The sequence below is a fragment of the Chamaea fasciata genome, unplaced genomic scaffold (genome assembly GCF_029207755.1).
Source record: "Chamaea fasciata isolate MVZ Bird 193981 ecotype frontalis unplaced genomic scaffold, bChaFas1.0.hap1 SCAF_911, whole genome shotgun sequence".
NCBI classification, from domain to species: Eukaryota; Metazoa; Chordata; class Aves; order Passeriformes; family Sylviidae; genus Chamaea; species Chamaea fasciata.
The window spans coordinates 538-14,051 of NW_027094996.1; the positions used below are offsets into that span (position 1 = coordinate 538).

Consider the following 13,514-nt stretch of genomic DNA (forward strand, 5'->3'; position numbering starts at 1 on the left):
GCCATGGGGTGTTGCCATGGCAACCCTTCCGTGCCCTGAATTATTCATGGAATTTTCCCTCTTTGGAATAAAGGAAAAAAAAAAAAAAACGGGAAAAGTGGGGGAAGGGATCCCTGAATTCCCGAATTTTTGGGGTTTTTTTTTGGGGGGGGGAGGGGTTGAAAAGTGGGAAAAAAATCGGGATTTTTAAGGAATTTTATTTGGGGATTTTTGGGGATTTTTAAGGGATTTTTTATCTTAAGGAATTTTTTTTTAGGGATTTTGGGGATTTTTAAGGGATTTTTTATTTTAAGGAATTTTTTTTAGGGATTTTTGGGGATTTTTAAGGGAATTTTTTTTAGGGATTTTTGGAGCGATTTATTATTATTATTATTATTATTATTATTATTATTATTATTATTATTATTATTATTATTTCGGGGGATTTTTCTCCGCTCCCCAAACCAAAATCTTTCTCCTAAAAACTTGAGATTTTCCCAAAACAAAAAAACTCCCAAAAACCCCGAATTTCTCACCCAAAAAAAACCCCCAAAAAATCTCCCCCAAAACGTGGATTTTCCACTAAAAAAAAAATAGGATTTTCTCCAAAAAAAACCAGGATTTCCCCCCAAAAAAATCTCAATTCCCTCCCCCCCATCCTCCAAAAATTGGATTTTCCTCCCAAAAAAACCCCAAAAAAACCCCAAAAAAACCTCCCGGGATTTTTGGGGCCGTTTTGGGGATTTTTGGGGCCATTTGGGGATTTTTTTTGGAGCCACTTTGGGACGATTTAGGGGTGATTTGGGATTTCGGGTCATTTCGGGCATTTTTGGGGCCGTTTTAGGACTTTGGGGGTTTTTTGGGGTTTTTTGGGTCATTTCGGGCATTTTTGGGGCCATTTTAGGACTTTGGGATTTTTGGGTTTTTTCGGTCATTTTGGGGGTTTTTGGGTCATTTCGGGGATTTTTGGGGCCGTTTTAGGACTTTGGGGGTTTTTTTGGGTCATTTTGGGGATTTTTGGGGCCGTTTTAGGACTTTGGGGGTTTTTTTGGGTTTTTTTGGGTCATTTTGGGGTTTTTTTGGGTCATTTCGGGGATTTTTGGGGCCGTTTTAGGACTTTGGGGGTTTTTTGGGTTTTTTTGGGTCATTTTGGGGTTTTTTTGGGTCATTTCAGGATTTTTGGGGCCGTTTTAGGGATTTTTGGGTCATTTCCTGGCTTTTTTGGGTGGCATCGCTGCCACTTCAGCACTTTTGGGATCCTTTTGGATTTGGGGGCCGTTTTTGGAGCTCGTTCGTCCCCATTTTGGGTTTTTTTATCGGGGTGATTTTTGAGGATTTTGGGGCAGATTTTGTGGATTTTCGGGGCTAAAAATTTGGGGGTGTTTTTTTTTTGGGTGATTTTTACCGGTTTTAACTGGTTTGGTGCCCCCAGTGCGACCCGGGCCAGGCCACCAAGTACCTGTACGAGCTGCTCTACAACGACCCCATCAAGATCATCCTGATGCCCGGCTGCAGCAGCGTCTCCACCCTGGTGGCCGAGGCCGCGCGCATGTGGAACCTCATCGTGGTGAGCGGGACGGTGGCGGAATTTGGGGGGTTTTGGGGGGGTTTTTTGGGGATTTTTTGGGGATTTTATTGTGATTTTTGGGGGTTTTTTCGGGATTTTTTGGGGATTTTATTGTGATTTTTTGGGGGTTTTTTTTGGGATTTTTTGGGTTTTTTTGGGGTTTTTTCGGGTTTTATTGTGATTTTTTGGGGTTTTTTGGGGGGTTTTTTTGGGATTTTTGGGGGATTTTATTGTGATTTTTTGGGGTTTTTTTTTTGGATTTTTTCATGATTTTTTGGGGGGTTTTGGGGGTTTTATTGTGATTTTTTGGGGTTTTTTTGGGATTTTTGGGTGATTTTTGGGGGTTTTTTTCGGATTTTTTGGGGATTTTGGGGATTTTTTTTCGGATTTTTTGGGATTTTTTGTGGGTTTTTTTGGGGATTTTTTGTGGGTTTTTTTCGGATTTTTTGGGGATTTTGGGGGATTTTTTGGGGATTTTTTTGGATTTTTTGTGTTTTTTTCAGATTTTTTGGTGATTTTTGGAGGTTTTTTTGGGATTTTTTGGGGATTTTTGGGGTTTTTTTTCGGATTTTTTGATGATTTTTGGGGGGTTTTTTTGGATGTTTTGATGATTTTTTGGGGGTTTTATTGGGATTTTTTTGGGATTTTTTGTGGGTTTTTTTCGGATTTTTTGGTGATTTTTTGTGGTTTTTTTCGGGTTTTTTGATGATTTTTTGGGGATTTTATTGTGATTTTTTGGGGGGTTATTTCGGGATTTTGGGGGATTTTTTTCGGATTTTTTGGTGATTTTTGGGGGTTTTATTGGATTTTTTGATGATTTTTTGTGGGTTTTTTTCGGATTTTTTAGGGATTTTGGGGGGGTTTTTTTGGGATTTTTGGGGGATTTTTGGGGGGTTTTTTGGGATTTTTTGGGGATTTTTGGGGGTTTTATTGGGATTTTTTGGGGGATTTTTTGTGGTTTTTTTCGGATTTTTTGGTGATTTTTTGGGGGTTTTTTTTGGATTTTTTGGTGATTTTTGGGGGTTTTATTGGGATTTTTTGGTGATTTTTTGGGGTTTTTTTAGGGATTTTTTTTTTGATTTTCTGGGGATTTTTGTGATTTTTTGGGGGGATTTTTGGGGAGTTTTTTGGGGATTTTGGGGTTTTTTGGGGGGTGTTTTTTGGAGTTTTTTGGGGGCTTTTGGGGGGTTTTTTGTGAGTTTTTTGGGGGATTTTTGGAGATTTTTTGGGGGGATTTTTTGTAATTTTTGGGGGGTTTTTTGGGGATTTTTGGGGGATTTCCTTGGGATTTTTTTGGGATTTTTTGGGGGCTTTTGTGGGGATTTTTGGGTGGGGGTTGGGGTTTTTTGGGTTTTTTTTTTTGTAATTTTTGGGGGATTTTTGGGGGGTTTCTTTGTGATTTTTGGGGGGGTTTTTTTGGAATTTTTTTTTTGCGATTTTTTTTGGGATTTTAAGAAAAAAAAATCTAAATATTTTGGGAGTCTTTTGGAGATATTTTTGGGGGGAGTCTTTATGGAGATATTTTTGGGGGTTTTGGGGAGATTTTTTGGGGTTTTTTGGGGGGTTTTTGGAGACATTTTGGGGGTTTTTTGAATTTTTTTTGCGGGGTTTTTTTCGTGATTTTTTTGGGATGCTTCGTGTGGTTTTTTGTGATTTTTTAAAAATGTTTTTTGGGATATTTTGGGGTTTTTTTTTTCAGAGCTTTTGGGGGGATTTTTTAGAAAAATTTTCAGAGTTTTTTGGGGGGGGAATTTTTTTGTGGAATTTTTTTTTTTAAATTTAATATTTTGGGATTTTTTCAGAGAATTTTTAGGGGGAGAATTTTGGGGGATTTTTTGGGGGGAATATTTTGGGATTTTCGGGGGACAATTTTGGGGGATTTTTTGGGATTTTCTTGGGAAGGGTTATTCCATCGCTCCCAAGTCGTCATTCCCAGATTTTCCCCGTCATTCCCAGCTTGTTATTCCACTTTCTCCCAGTTTGTTTTCCCATTTTTTTTTTTTCCCATTTTTTTCCCAGATTTTTTTCCTGTCCCTCCCAGGTCGTTGCTCCCGGTTGTTCCCATCACTCCCAGACCATTCCCGACATTCCAGCTCGTTCCCGCCACTCCCAGGTTGTTCCCTGTCACCCCCACCCCCAAAATTCCCACAATCCCCAATCCACAATCCCCAAATCCCACAATTCCCACAATTCCCATTCCTCCATTCCCAAATTCCCACAAATTCCCAGCGTTCCATTTCCCACTCCCACAACTCCCGTAATTCCCACATTCCCAAACTCCACAATTCCCAAAAGCCATCCCCGCAATTCCCGTTCCCACGATCTCCACAATTCCCATTCCCACAATTCCCAAATTCCCCAATTCTCACATTCCCGTTCCCAACCTCCCCTCAAAGCCCCCAAAATTCCCCCAGAATTCCCCCAAATCCCACCCAAAATCCCCCCAAAATCCCCCCAAATCACCCCAAATTCCCAAAAACCCCAAAATCTCCGGAATTCCCAAAAAACACCCCAAATCTCTGGGAACTCCAGCTTTCCTACGGCTCCAGCTCTCCCAATTCCCATTCCAAAAATCCCCCGAAATCTTCCCAAAATTCCCCAAAAAAACCCCAAAATTCTCCCCAAATTCCCAAAAACCCCCAAATCTTTGGTAATTCCCAGCTTTCCCACGGCTCCAGCTCCCGGCTCCCTCCAACCACCATTCCCAGATCCCAAATTCCCCCAAACCCCCCCGAATTCCATTCCCCCATCCCCAGAATTCCCAAATCCCCCCAAAAATCCCAAACCCTCAAAATTCCCCCAAAAAACCCCCAAAATTCCCCTGAAATCTTTGGGAATTCCCAAAAAAAAAACCCCCCCCCCAAATCTTTGGAATTCCCAGCTTTCCTACGGCTCCAGCTCCCCGGCGCTGTCCAACCGCCCAGCGATTCCCGACGTTTTTCCGGACCCACCCGTCGGCGACGCTCCACAACCCGACGCGGGTGCAGCTCTTCAAGAAGTGGGGCTGGACCAAGATCGCCACCATCCAGCAGACCACGGAGGTCTTCACCTCGGTCAGAATTCCCCCCTCCCTCCCCCGCCCCCCCAAAAAAAAAAAATTCCAGGAAATTTCCCCCCCCGAGAAAAAAATTCCCGTCGGAATCGAGGCCGGAATTCCCACAATTCCCCCCAAAAAAGTTTTCCCTTGGAATTCCAAACAAAGCCCAAAAATTTCTCCGGGGTTCCGAGGGGAAATTCCAAGAAATCGCCGGAAAAAAATTCCAGCAGATTCCCTTGGAATTCCGAGAAATCTCCTCCCCCCCAACAAAAAATTCCATGGATTTCGAGTGGAATTCCGTGAAATCTCAAGGAAAAATTCCATTGGAGGCGACCCCTGGAATTCCAACAAATCCCTCCCCCCAAAAAATTTCTCCAGGGTTCCGAGGGAAATTCCAAGAAATCGCCGGAAAAAAAATTCCAGCAGATTCCCTTGGGAATTCCGAGAAATCTCCCCCAAATTCCCTGGATTTTGACTGGAATTCCAAGAAATTCCCCCCAAATTCCCTCGGATTCCGAGCGGAATTCCAACAACTCCCCTGAAAACTTCTCTCTGAGTCAATCCCAGAATTCCAACAAATCCCCCCAAAAATTCCCTTGGAGTCAATCCCAGAATTCCAATGAACCCCCTAAAATTTCCCGTCGGATTCCGAGCGGAATTCAACAAATTCCCCTGAAGAATTCCCTGGATTTCGACTGGAATTCCAAGGAATCCCCCGAAAAAAAAATTTTCCCTTGAAAGTCCAACAAAATCCCCCCAGCAAATCCCCCCGGAGTCGATCCCAGGATTCCCAGAAATCTCCCCGAAAATCCCGTCGCGTTCCGCGCGGAATTCCAGGAAACCCCCGGAAAACTCCGTCGGGGGTCGATCGCGGAATTCCAAAGAATTCCCGGATTTCCCCTCGACCGACCCCAAACGCCGTTTCCGGTGTCCCCACCAGACCTTGGACGACCTGGACCAGCGGGTGAAGGAGGCGGGGCTGGAGATCACCTTCCGCCAGAGCTTCTTCTCCGACCCCGCCGCGCCCGTCCGCAACCTCAAGGTGGGACCCCGAAGGCACCTTGAGGTGCCACCCCACCTTTGGGACCGCCCACACCCACCTTTGGGACCGCCCACCCACCCTTTGGGACTGCCCACCCCACCTTTGGGACCGCCCACCCCACCTTTGGGACCGCCCACCAACCCACCTTTGGGACCGCCCACCCCACCTTTGGGAACCAGCCCACTCCCACCTTTGGGACCGCCCATCCCACCTTTGGGACCGCCCACCACCCACCTTTGGGACCGCCCACTCCACCTTTGGGATCGCCCACACCCACATTTGGGATCGCCCACTCCACCTTTGGGACCGCCCACCGCACCTTTGGGACCGCCCCACCCACCTTTGGGACCGCCCACCCCACCTTTGGGACCGCCCACCCCACCTTTGGGACCGTCCACCGCACCTTTGGGACCGCCCCACCCCACCTTTGGGACCGCCCACCGCACCTTTGGGACCGCCCACCCACCCCTGGGACCACCCCAAATATGGCAGACCCCAAAAAAGAGAAGAAACCACCTCAAAAATCCATCGGGGAATGGCGGACGGGGATGTAAATCGTATGCAAATGAGGTGGGCGTGGCTTTTAAAGACATCCAATCCCCCGGCAGCGCCAGGACGCCCGGATCATCGTGGGGCTCTTCTACGAGACGGAGGCGCGGAAAGTCTTCTGTGAGGTGGGGAGGAAGATGGCGACGATGATGATGGTGGATCAGTGGTGGTGGATCGATGGTGATGATGATGATGGATCAGTGGTGATGATGGATCAATGATGATGATGATGGTGATGATGATGATGGTGGATCAATGGTGATGGATCAATGGTGATGATGATGATGGATCGATGATGATGATGGTGATGATGATGATGATGGATCAATGGTGATGGATCAATGGTGATGATGATGATGGATCGATGATGATGATGGTGATGATGATGATGATGGATCAATGGTGATGGATCAATGGTGATGATGATGATGGATCGATGATGATGATGGTGATGATGATGATGATGGATCAATGGTGATGGATCAATGGTGATGATGATGATGGATCGATGATGATGATGGTGATGATGATGATGGATCAATGGTGATGGATCAATGGTGATGATGATGATGATGATGGATCAATGATGATGATGGATCAATGATGATGATGATGATGGATCAGTGATGATGATGATGGATCAATGATGATGATGGATCAATGATGATGATGATGATGGATCAGTGATGATGATGATGGATCAATGATGATGATGATGATGGATCAGTGATGATGATGATGGATCAATGGTGATGATGATGATGATGATGGATCAATGATGATAATGATGGTGGTGATGATGATGATGATGGATCAATGATGAGATGATGGATCGATGGTGATGATGATGATAACGATGGATCAATGATGATGGATCAGTGGTGATGATGATGATGGATCAATGGTGATGATGGTGATGGATCAATGATGATGATGATGATGATGGATCAGTGATGATGATGATGATAGATTGATGATGATGAAGTCTTCTGTGAGGTGGGAATGTGGTGGATGATGATGATGGTGGATCGATGGTGATGATGATGGATCAATGATGATGATGGTGATGGATCGATGATGACGATGGTGATGGATCAATGGTGATGATGATGATGATGATGATGGATCAGTGATGATGATGATGATAGATCGATGATGATGAAGTCTTCTGTGAGGTGGGAATGTGGTGGATGATGATGATGACGATGAATCGATGATGATGATGGTGATGGTGATGGTGACGATGGATCAATGGTGATGATGATGGATCAATGGTGATGGATCAATGATGATGGATCAATGGTGATGGATCAATGGTGATGATGATGATGGATCAGTGATGATGATGATGATGATGATGATGGAGTCTTCTGTGAGGTGGGAATGTGGTGGATGATGATGATGGTGATGGTGATGACGATGGATCAATGATGATGACGATGATGGATGGATGATGATGATGGATGACGATGACGATGATGGATGGATGATGATGGACGCACCCTCCCAAGGTCTACAAGGAGAAGCTCTACGGCAAGAAATACGTCTGGTTCCTGATTGGCTGGTACGCCGACAACTGGTTCCGCATCAAGGACCCGGCCATCAACTGCACCGAGGCCGAGATGGCCGAGGCCGTCGAGGGTCACGTGACCACCGAGATCGTCATGCTCAACCCCGAGAACACGCGCAGCATCTCCAACATGGTACCGGGAGCACTGGGAGCACTGGGAGCACTGGGAGGGGTCGGCTGAGCTGACCGTTGGGTCAACGTTGGGTGTGGTCAACCCAACCATTGGGTCAACCTTGGGTGGTGACCAACCCAACCATTGGGTCAACCTTGGGTGGTCTCCAACCCAACCATTGGGTCAATGTTGGGTGTGGTCAACTCAACCATTGGGTCAACGTTGGGTGTGGTCAACCAAACCCTTGGGTCAATGTTGGGTGTGGTCAACCCAACCCTTGGGTCAACGTTGGGTGGTCTCCAACCCAACCATTGGGTTAACATTGGACGGTCTTCAACCCAACCATTGGGTGTCGACCAACCCAACCATTGGGTCGACCTTGGGTGGTCTCCAACCCAACCACTGGGTGTTGACCAACCCAATGATTGGCTCAACCTTGGTTGGTCTCCAACACAACCCTTGGGTCAACCTTGGGTGGTCTCCAACCCAACCCTTGGGTCAACCATTGGCTCAACCTTGGGTGGTCTCCAACCCAACCCTTGGGTCAACCTTGGTTGGTCTCCAACCCAACCATTGGCTCAACCTTGGGTGGTCTCCAACCCAACCATTGGCTCAACCTTGGTTGGTCTCCAACCCAACCGTTGGGTCAACCTTGGGTGGTCTCCAATCCAACCCTTGGGTCAACCTTGGGTGGTCTCCAACCCAACCCTTGGGTCAACCTTGGTTGGTCTCCAACCCAACCATTGGCTCAACCTTGGTTGGTCTCCAACCCAACCCTTGGCTCAACCTTGGGTGGTCTCCAACCCAACCGTTGGGTGTTGTCCCCCAGACCTCCCAGGAGTTCATCGAGAAGCTCCAGAAGAGGCTGGGCAAGAACCCGGAGGAGACCGGCGGCTTCCAGGAGGCGCCGCTGGCCTACGACGCCATCTGGGCCTTGGCCTTGGCCCTCAACAAGACGTCCCAAGAGTTGGTCAAGAAGGGCTTGAGGTTGGAGGACTTCAACTACAACAACAAGAACATCACCGACGAGATCTACCGCGCCCTCAACTCCTCGGCCTTCGAGGGCGTCTCGGTGCGTCCCTCGGCGCCGAAATCCGCCCTCGGGCGGAGGTGGCACCGAAATTCAGCGTCGGGTGGAGGTGGCGTCAAAAGGTGTCACCAAATCTTCGTTTCGGCTGGAGGTGACCCCAAGGGTGACCCCAGGGGTGACCCCAGGGTGACCCCAACGCCGTCCCCGTGTCCCCTCCAGGGCCACGTCGTGTTCGACGCCAGCGGCTCCCGCATGGCCTGGACCCTCATCGAGCAGCTCCAAGGTGAGCGGCTCCTGGTGTCACCTGTGCCGTTGTCACCTGGTGCCACCTGTGCCGCTGTCACCTGGTGTCACCTGTCCTGGTGTCCCCAAGGTGTGACCTGTCCATTTGTCACCTGTTCTGGTGTCACCTGGTGTCACCTGTGCCATTATAACCTGTCCATTGTCACCTGTCCCGGTGTCACCTGTCCATTGTCACCTGTGCCATTGTCACCTGTCCATTGTCACCTGTCCTGGTATCACCTGTCCATTGTCACCGGTCCATTGTCACAGGTCCCGGTGTCACCTGGTGTCACCTGTGCCATTGTCACCGGTCCATTGTCACCTATCCTGGTGTCACCTGGTGTCACCTGTGCCATTGTCACCTGTCCATTGTCACCTGTGCCATTGTCACCTGTCCTGGTGTCACCTGTCCATTGTCACCTGTCCATTGTCACCGGTCCATTGTCACCTGTGCCATTGTCACCTGTCCATTGTCACCGGTCCATTGTCACCTGTGCCATTGTCACCTGTCCATTGTCACCTGTGCCATTGTCACCTGTCCCATTGTCACCTGTCCTGGTGTCACCTGTGCCATTGTCACCGGTCCATTGTCACCTGTCCATTGTCACCTGTCCATTGTCACCGGTCCATTGTCACCTGTGCCATTGTCACCTGTCCTGGTGTCACCTGTGCCATTGTCACCTGTCCATTGTCACCTGTCCATTGTCACGGGTCCATTGTCACGGGTCCATTGTCACCTGTCCTGGTGTCACCTGTGCCATTGTCACCTGTCCATTGTCACCTGTCCATTGTCACCTGTGCCATTGTCACCTGTCCCGGTGTCACCTGTCCATTGTCACCTGTCCTGGTGTCACCTGTCCATTGTCACCTGTCCATTGTCACCTGTCCATTGTCACCTGTCCATTGTCACCTGTGCCATTGTCACCTGTCCCGGTGTCACCTGTCCATTGTCACCTGTCCATTGTCACCTGTCCATTGTCACCTGTGCCATTGTCACCTGTCCCGGTGTCACCTGTCCATTGTCACCTGTGCCATTGTCACCTGTCCATTGTCACCTGTCCATTGTCACCTGTCCATTGTCACCTGTGCCATTGTCACCTGTCCTGGTGTCACCTGTGCCATTGTCACCTGTCCATTGTCACCTGTCCTGGTGTCACCTGTCCATTGTCACCTGTCCCGGTGTCACCTGTGCCATTGTCACCTGTGCCATTGTCACCTGTCCTGGTGTCACCTGTGCCATTGTCACCTGTCCATTGTCACCTGTCCATTGTCACGGGTCCATTGTCACGGGTCCCGGTGTCACCTGTCCATTGTCACCTGTCCATTGTCACGGGTCCATTGTCACCTGTCCATTGTCACCTGTCCATTGTCACCTGTCCATTGTCACGGGTCCATTGTCACGGGTCCCGGTGTCACCTGTCCATTGTCACCTGTCCTGGTGTCACCTGTGCCGTTATCACCTGTGCCATTGTCACCTGTCCCGGTGTCACCTGTGCCATTGTCACCTGTCCCGGTGTCACCTGTCCATTGTCATGGGTCCATTGTCACGGGTCCCGGTGTCACCTGGTGTCACCTGTCCATTGTCACGGGTCCATTGTCACCTGTCCATTGTCACGGGTCCATTGTCACGGGTCCCGGTGTCACCTGTGCCATTGTCACCTGTCCTGGTGTCACCTGTCCATTGTCACGGGTCCCGGTGTCACCTGGTGTCACCTGCGGGCAGGTGGGGTGTACAAGAAGATCGGGTACTACGACAGCACCAAGGACAACCTGTCGTGGTACAACAACGACAAATGGATCGGTGAGAAACGGGGAGAGACACGGGAAAACCGGGAGGGGCGAGAGAACAGCGGGAAAAATGGGGAAAACGGGGAAAATGGGGAAAAATGGGGGAAAATGGGGAAAAATGGGGAAAAACGGGAAAAATGGGAAAATGGGGGAAAATGGGGGAAATGGGGAAAATGGGGGAAAACGGGGGAAACGGGAAAAAATGGGGAAAAATGGGGGAAAACGGGAAAAATGGGGGAAAACGGGGAAAATGGGAAAAATGGGGGAAAACGGGGGAAATGGGGAAATGGGGGAAATGGGGAAAAACGGGGAAAATGGGGAAAATGGGGAAAATGGGGAAAATGGGGGAAAATGGGAAAATGGGGGAAATGGGGGAAATGGGGAAAAATGGGGAAAATGGGGAAAATGGGGGAAATGGGGAAAAACGGGGGGGAAAACGGGAAAAATGGGGAAAATGGGGGAAATGGGGAAATGGGGAAAATGGGGAAATGGGGAAAATGGGGAAAATGGGGAAAATGGGAAAATGGGGAAAATGGGGGAAAATGGGGAAAATGGGGGAAATGGGGAAAATGGGGGAAATGGGGGAAAAAAGAGAGAAATGGGAAAAATGGGGAAAAATGAGAAAACCTGGGTAAAACACTGGGGGAAAAATGGGGGGAAAAATGGGAAAAATGGGGAAAAAATGGGGCAAAAAATGAGGGAAATGGGAAAAATGGGGGAAATGGGGAAAAATGGGGAAAATGGGAGAAAATGAGGGAAAAAATGGGGGAAAAAATGAGATGATTGAGGCAAAAATTGGGGGAAATGGGGGAAATGAATGGAAAAAATGGGGAAAGTGGGAAAAATGGGGAAAATGGGGAAAAATGAGGAAAATTCTTCCGGATGTTCCCGAATTCTGGAATTTTTTGGAAAAATTCGGGAAAAAATGGGGGAAAAAAACGAGAAGAAATCCTTCCGGATGCTCCTAAATTCTGGAATTTTTTGGAAAAATTTGGGGAAAAAACAGGGAAAAATTAGGAAAAATGAGGAAAAACCCTTCTGGATGTCCCCAAATTCCGGAATTTTTTGGAAAAATTTGGGGAAAAAATGGGAAAAAACGAGGAAACATCCTTCTGGATGTTCTGAAATTCCAGAATTTTTTGGAAAAATTTGGGAAAAAACCAGAAAAAACGAGGAGAAACCCTTCCGGATGTTCCCCAACTCCGGGATTTTTTTGGGATTTCTCCCGCTTTTTGCCCCCAGGGGGTTCCCCTCCGGCCGACTACACCAAGGTGATCACGACCTTCCGGTTCCTGTCCCAAAAACTCTTCATCTCCGTCTCGGTGCTGGCGTCGCTCGGGATCGTCCTGGCCGTGGTTTGTTTGGCCTTCAACGTCTACAACGGGCACGTGAGGTGGGGCAAGGAAAATTCCCGGGATTCCCCCTCCCCAAAAAAAAATTCCCGGGGTTCGGGGGGGGTTGGGAGGGGGAAAAAATCCGGGATTTGGGGGGTTTAGGCGGAAAAAAAAAAATTCCCGTTCTTCCGGTTTTTGTTCCCGTTTTTCTGGTTTTTATTTCCGTTTTTCCATTTCCAATTCCCGTTTATTCTGTTTCCCGTTCCCGGTTTTCCATTTTTTATTCCTGTTTTTCTGTTCTCTGTTCTCGTTTTTCCATTTCCCGTTTTCCCTTTTTTTATTCCCATGTCCCCCGTTTTTATTCCCATTTTTCCCCCTTTTTATTCCCATTTTCCCCCTTTTTATTCCCATTTTTCCCCTTTGTTATTCCCATTTTTTCCACGTCTTATTCCCATTTTTCTCTTTTTTCATTCCCATTTTTCCATTTTTTATTCCCATTTTTTTCTATTTCCAATTCCCATTTTCCCATTTTTTTATCCCCATTTTTCCCTCTCTTAATTCCCACTTTTCCCTTTTTAATTCCCATTTTCCCGTCTCCTCTTCCCATTTCCCCATTTTCCCAATTCCCATTTTTGTTTGTTTTTTTCAATTCCCATTTTCCCATTTCCCATTCCCGTTTTCCCATTTTTTTTTCCCGGGAATTCTCCTCCCAATTCCCGTTTTTTTCCCAGGAATTCACCTCCCAATTCCCGTTTTTTCCCCGGAATTCGCCTCCCAATTCCCGTTTTTTCCCCAGGAATTCTCCTCCCAATTCCCGTTTTTTTTCCCAGGAATTCACCTCCCAATTCCCCATTTTTCCCCGGAATTCGCCTCCCAATTCCCGTTTTTTTTTTCCCGAGAATTCACCTCCCAATTCCCCTTTTTTCCCCAGGAATTTGCCCCCTAATTCCCGTTTTTTTTCCCGGGAATTCTCCTCCCAATTCCCATTTTTTCCCCAGGAATTCACCTCCCAATTCCCGTTTTTTCCCCGGAATTCACCTCCCAATTCCCGTTTTTTCCCCGGAATTCACCTCCCAATTCCCGTTTTTTCCCAGGAATTCTCCTCCCAATTCCCGTTTTTTCCCCAGGAATTCTCCTCCCAATTCCCGTTTTTTTTTCCCAGGAATTCACCACCCAATTCCCATTTTTTTTCCCAGGAATTCACCTCCCAATTCCCGTTTTTTC

At 47.8% G+C, this 13,514-nt stretch overlaps 1 protein-coding gene across 1 annotated transcript in view; it reads left to right on the plus strand.

Annotated features, from left to right (window-relative positions):
• Window positions 1-1,393: 1,393 nt before the first annotated feature.
• Window positions 1,394-13,514, plus strand: part of LOC136306030 (gamma-aminobutyric acid type B receptor subunit 1-like) — a gene marked incomplete at its 5' end in the record, with an annotated part of 32,455 nt that continues 20,334 nt past the window's right edge. Inside the window, 10 exon segments of the mRNA XM_066209378.1 lie at window positions 1,394-1,546; window positions 4,428-4,466; window positions 4,468-4,599; window positions 5,524-5,625; window positions 6,234-6,299; window positions 7,686-7,877; window positions 8,686-8,928; window positions 9,106-9,169; window positions 10,892-10,969; window positions 12,199-12,349. Coding sequence (XP_066065475.1) covers window positions 1,394-1,546; window positions 4,428-4,466; window positions 4,468-4,599; window positions 5,524-5,625; window positions 6,234-6,299; window positions 7,686-7,877; window positions 8,686-8,928; window positions 9,106-9,169; window positions 10,892-10,969; window positions 12,199-12,349 — 1,220 coding nt within the window.